General features: G+C 35.9%; 1 protein-coding gene across 1 annotated transcript; it reads right to left on the reverse strand.

Annotated features, from left to right (window-relative positions):
* Window positions 1-819: 819 nt before the first annotated feature.
* Window positions 820-5,082, reverse strand: LOC106322457 (phosphoinositide phosphatase SAC8). The gene is made up of 20 exons (XM_013760480.1): window positions 4,825-5,082; window positions 4,644-4,718; window positions 4,418-4,545; window positions 4,224-4,315; window positions 4,041-4,098; window positions 3,868-3,924; window positions 3,756-3,789; window positions 3,592-3,672; window positions 3,407-3,513; window positions 3,017-3,103; window positions 2,855-2,932; window positions 2,670-2,734; window positions 2,428-2,526; window positions 2,164-2,263; window positions 1,827-1,935; window positions 1,658-1,730; window positions 1,491-1,584; window positions 1,322-1,408; window positions 1,149-1,215; window positions 820-1,079 (listed from the first exon to the last, which is right to left on the reverse strand). The coding sequence occupies exons 1-20, from the start codon at window positions 4,973-4,975 to the stop codon at window positions 952-954; spliced, it is 1,770 nt and encodes a 589-aa protein (XP_013615934.1). The 5' UTR covers window positions 4,976-5,082; the 3' UTR covers window positions 820-951.
* Window positions 5,083-6,060: the final 978 nt, after the last annotated feature.

Genomic DNA, 6,060 nt, shown 5'->3' on the forward strand with positions numbered 1-6,060 from the left:
TGTATCCGCATATTTTCTGAGCACTGTAAAAACGTTATGATTATTGGGTATTTCCTCAGTCTTATATTATTTTAATGATATGAATATTTTTTATTAAAAAGTTTTCTATTTTTATCCACTCATTTTATTTCACCCCGTGAATTATTTAATGTGTTACGTAGCTGGCTTTGCATAATTTGATAGTGGATAGTGCTGCTTAACTTTTGTCCATATCTTCCATCTTTGACGTAATCTACTATCTTTCTCTTTTACCAGTTACAATGAAAAAGATATAACCAACTCAAATGATGAAGTTTGTTAATAATGTCAAAATCAATAACATAGTCTTAATTTCTATTCAGAGTTTGGTTATTCCGCGAATTAACCCTAAATTAAGTATACATAAAAAACTGCAGAGCATTTCACGCGCAAGCTTCATCGTGTTCTCCACCGCGCAAAGACATAACCGTCTTTAACATAATAATTTCTCGTCATCCACCTAGTTACCATATCCATCTTGTATATTGAACATAATAATTCATAATTAAATTATTATTTTATAGTTTAAAATTATATTTTATGATTGATAAACTGATTAATTCATTTTTATAAATTAATAATTTATAGTTTAAAATTAGTTTATTTATATATATGTAAATGATTGGTTTTAGGTATATATTGAGTGGTTATATTTTAATTTATGGATTATAATTTAGTTACCTATTTATATTTTAAGGTTTAGTGTTTGTGTATCAAAAAGATCATACAGTTAGTAATTTTACAGAACCTAGCTTCTTACGATAAGATATGGTATAAATATGTATGATCAATTGAAGTAAATTAAAAATTCAGTGGAAATGTTTATTTAATTATTGTAAGAAAGCTTGTACGACGTTTAACATGGAAACAGAAGATATGAATAAGAAAAAGAATGTGGTGCACAGCGAATCCCTTTATATATAAAAAAAGGAATCAAATGAGATGGCAAAGACGAGGCCTTGAACACAAGTGCCTTCCGTTGGCCTTGATCATGGCCACCACTCCTGCAGTCACTCCTGCCCACAAAGCCGACGCCAGATAATGCTGCGTGTTTCTTCCCGCTGTTGTTTATATCATCCAATATCAACTCCAACCCCGTAAGTCATATAAAATTAAAAGCCTTTCTTTACCTTGATGAATAGTGAAAGATGTCACTGTGACACCACCTATCAACAATGCTGATGCTACTGGCAGAAACTGTTTATTCTCACCCAACAAACAAAACAAAACATAAACGAAATCAGATCAGTATCATCTTTCCATTTTTAACAGACTGTTTGAGTGCATTTCAGGAGGAACATACAGACGGTTGTGATCCTCCAATAGGCTGGAGTTGTGAAGGGCTGTTTGTGCCCACTGTGTAGCGACCACTTATGAGATCCAAAGCATCCTGCAACCAATTGAAAAATCTCTATTTCTCATCTTTTACATAAAAACATCGAATCTAATCTTGTAAAAAAGACACTACTTGCCTGCCTCACACCATCCTGGAAATTATTCAGATAATATCTCGACATAGCACTGATGCCATCTTTGATTGCTCCAGATACAGTTTGTTTCCCGTACCTGCCATGTAACTATTAACATCCTCTTTCTAAATTAATATGATAAAAGAATCTTAAGGCGGACAATTTCTCACCTGACGAGGTCGCCCTTAAGAGCATATGTCCCGGCGTATTGCAAGCTAATCTCGTCCCCTTGCTGAGCCCAAACTATCAGAAAAGCCAAAAAGGATTTTAGCTTTTTGATGAAAAGGCAGAAAATATTATACAGCTAAGAAAAGTTGCAAGTGAGTGACATTCACTAACTTGTTCTGAACTTTGTGTAATCATCTTCAAACATGGATACACACTCTGCGGAATCAAGCACTCCGATCCTTTGAAGTTGTAGATTCAGAGACTTTTGGGCCATGTAGTTCTTTTCACATGAAAAAGTTTTTGAATGCAATAAGAAGCAGTTCAGTGATAATGTTATTTTTAGCAAACAGAGATGATGTTAGATATGCAATGCAAGTAGTGATTTTCTCCCCCAAATAAATTAGTAGCAAAAGCTCTCAAAAGCGGAGGCTTGACCAATACTTGTACCAATCAAGATGGCTGGTGGAAATGGAAAAAAAAAGAGAGTAAGAAATCAAATTGAACAAACCTGGGTAACATTTGTGCGGTCAAGACAGTCGATGCAGTTAGATCTGATAACTCCTTTCTGCTCTTCTAGGATGTTCCCTTCTGCGTCTACAAGGAAGTATCTGCTCAGCTTGGATTAGTGGCAGCTGAAACAAAAAAATCTCTGCACATAGCTAGCATCTACCTAACTTTAACCAAACAAACAAACAAATCTGATCCGACTGCTATGCAAATATTATCTCAGTGTCTAGAACTGAACTAAAAGAATAATAAGTTTTTTGCTTACCCTTGCTTTTCAAATTCATCCCCAATCTGTTCATAAAGTACCCCCAAGTTGTCGAAGTTTGTAGTTCCACAGATGTGATGGAAGTCAAAGGCGACATATCTGTGTCAAAACAACCTCATTAGCTAATAATACCTCTAATTCAACTTGATGTAAGAACATATTAAATAAAGAGAAAGGTCAAAGACATCCAAACAAACGAATAAATTATTACGAAGTGTCAGGAAACGGAAGAAGAATTTTACCTCACGTTTGGAAGCCTGGCCATTTCGGTGGCGTATGCTTTGCTTAATTCACCTTCAGCTCCAAGCTATTTGTAGACAAGGAAAGTAAGCAAAGTGACTATTGCATAGCAGCAACCACAAATAACTGAAGCTAAGATGTCATAGATGTACTTATGTTATCTGGAATGAGGAGCAAGGAAATGTACCTGATCTGTTAGGTTAACTACCATAATTTCTCCATATCTTTGGCTAAGATCATGGAAGTGGCGCTGCACGACCTTCGGCTGGATGCAGAAAATAACTTAATCAAGGTTGAGGGCTGGACAGTGAATTAAAAATATGTAACATACATGATCATAAGAAATTACCGTGTCCTCATGCTTATTTATCTTAAGCTGTGGCTTATAGCTCAAATCAACGATTTGCTCCCATAGAAGTGGAATTGAACCTCTAACCTAGCAAGTTAAAGCAAGACGGTTACAGCCCACAAGAAACGAAAGGAAACCTTTAAATTGAGAAATCTTATATAAATTTCTCAATATATAAACTAAGAAATCTTATATAAGTGAAAAATAATAATGAAACAATGAATTTCACGCCTATCCAACACCGTTAAACAGTAACCATTCTGTTGAAATGAGCATTTTTTATATAGCAACAATGAATGTAATTTCACAGATATTGCACCTAGTACAGTAACAAGAAAAGATCATTTTAACAGTACACAACACATGAATGAGCTCTTAACAAGGGTATACCTGCAATAATGAGAACTTGAAACCATTAATCTCCACTATTTGTTCAGATTCCACAAAATTAGCAGTGTCTCCCTCAAGATTGGCTCCTCTTCTCCACATACGTGTACCTGGAATGCCAATTCCACCATGAGTTATCAAACAAGCATTTAATTGAATTTTCCAAAAGTCACAAAACTAAAACACACCTAGACGACGTGTACATCGCCTGGAAATTAACGATATCACCGAAGTAGAATTCTTGAGCTGTAGCTCAGCAACTTGGTAGCTTAACCGTTGGTTAATTTTTAAACAAAAACGTTGAAAGACAACAGTCGAAGAAAAAGCGAAACAGAAGATAAAGAAAGGATATTTCCTTGAAGCAGAGGGGTAATAAAACCATCCAGCTACCACAAAAAGAGAAGATTAGATCTGTGAAGTTTGACATGGAATGAGAATATTCAACTTAGAATGCGACAACTTACTTTGCATTCAATCAGTTCCTCCAAAAGATGCCAGTTCCAAACATATCGAGGGTCAGCCTGAGACGCAAGTTAACCTTCAGCCTAACTTTTACTAGACCAATTAAACTCAGACAAGAATATAGTAATAGAAAAAAAAAAATACAAGATGCACAATGATCAGATGAACAACCAACCTGCTTCCACATGGGCTTACTCGTCCAACCAACAGCTAGCTTGCACCTTCTTTGCAAGCTGTAACATTGGATGAATGTATCAAATATATATATATATATTCTTAAGTCTAGGATTCTAATTATACCACACATATAGAGAATGACACACTATTTACCCAAGATAACCAGACAGTGAAAACTTACTTGACAGTTAGATCTGTCTCATATGAAAAATACAATCCTGGGGTAGTCTCAAGTGCCTGTAACAGAGTCCTGAAATACGTTTCGTCCTTTTTCTGCACAAGCCACCAATTCCAAGTAGTGGTGAGAAAAGCATTCCAGACAACTTAAAAAAAAACTCCAAAAATAGAAACTTTACAGAAGAAAAAAAAACTTACTTCTTGAGCTGTAGCAAACCTCAAATTCCCATTGCAAGGAAGGAACTTCATAGCCGTAACTCGAAAAATGGGAAAACCGAGGAAAGTCCCAGCTTCCTCCCGAGATGTTATAACGAGCAAGTACGTTCCTAAACTCCCATTGAGCAGCAGCCAAAGACAGTGAAGGTTCCAATTTAGAAGAAACCAAAAAATAAAATATATAGAGAAAGGTTGAGATTAATCTCACCTGCTAAGAGCCTAATAGTTCCTCCAACGCCAAAGACAGTAGAGACTCTCGTAGCGTCTCCAGAACTAGTGTTGTCTGCACACACAAATAGTAACATCAAACAAACAGCTCGCGAAATGAATTACAGAATCCTCTCCGAAATAGTTTTCTCCTTGAAATCAAAACATAGAGAGGGTGATACCGTCGAGAGGTTTGATGTTGCCGTCGCGGCGATCGACGGAGAAGCCTTCATGAGGCGAATCTACGGGTTTGACGACGTACTTATCGGGAAACTCGAGAAGCTCGAGTTGATCGTAGAGCTTGAATCTACTTGAAGATGGAGCGATCTCCATTTGCGCGATTACGAGGATTATTCGAAAATAAGATTGAATGAATTGAAGGATTTGATTTGATTGATTGATGTCTGGAGTTTGATGGTTGGTTACGGGATCAGAGAAAAGAATGTCAAAGATGGTTCTATTATTTTTCTTCAACGTTGACTGCTGACACGTGTCTAGTGTCGAAACTAATTGGCTTTTCTTACCGAAAACCTGTTTTGTTGATCACGCAAGCAAAAATGGCAAAATCAACTCTTACACTTTGGGCTTCTTCAGGTATTCAACGATAATTGAGAATTTTAATTGTACAAATCAGAAACAATTAAAATAATTGGATGAATCAAATAAGAGTACTCTATGAATTGAGATGATTCATTTCAGATTATAAATTCACATATAATTTGGATGCAAGCAAGCAAACAAACATAATTAAAGTTTATAAATTATTCAGAAAAAATAAAATTTACATATTTCCTTTAAAAACAATATTACCTTTTCCTCGTTAAAATGTAAAACATATTTTCACTAAAAATGTAAAATTTTAAAAAAATTTCTTCACAATTGTAAAATATATTTATTTCAAAAATTATAAAATCCTATTTTTATTTTTTGCTAAAACCATATCATGTTTTCTTATACACCTCGAAATCAAATCCTAAGCATCGTACATTTTTAAACAATCTATTATGAACCAGATTGTGGATGGCTCATAACCAAGAGATTATGATTTGTAATCTTTCCATTTATCTATGACGGTGTAATCTCCTATATAAGGAACATCTATGTTATGAATAAAGATAGACTTTTCATTACTTTTATAACACGTTATCAGCACAAAACTCTAAATCCCTAAGCTAATACCCAAATCGAAAAACCCTAAAACCCTAGCCGGCGATCCGTCGAACCCTAAAACCCAATCCCGTCTCTTGTTCCCGCATCTGTTCCAGCTCGCGTCGCCGATCAGCTTCAGCCCAAGGCGTTACTGATCCTAGCTCAGACGTTCGCGACCCGAGAGCAGCTCCAGCACGCGACCTCTTCCTCGTTCGCGACAGCATCAGACAGCTCGCGTCCGACGATCAAGCAACAAAGGACGTCTACGA

Source organism: Brassica oleracea, chromosome C1, assembly GCF_000695525.1.
Source record: "Brassica oleracea var. oleracea cultivar TO1000 chromosome C1, BOL, whole genome shotgun sequence".
Taxonomy (NCBI): domain Eukaryota; kingdom Viridiplantae; phylum Streptophyta; class Magnoliopsida; order Brassicales; family Brassicaceae; genus Brassica; species Brassica oleracea.

Excerpts from the sequence above, each read along its gene's own strand:
- LOC106322457 (XM_013760480.1), bottom strand. The coding sequence starts at position 4,975 with ATGGAGATCGCTCCATCTTCAAGTAGATTCAAGCTCTACGATCAACTC. Across the intron at positions 3,790-3,867 it reads AGGAACTGATTGAATGCAAA|CTGGATGGTTTTATTACCCC; the intron begins GTAAGTTGTCGC and ends TTTTTGTGGTAG. Across the intron at positions 3,673-3,755 it reads TACCCCTCTGCTTCAAGGAA|GCTACCAAGTTGCTGAGCTA; the intron begins ATATCCTTTCTT and ends ACCAACGGTTAA.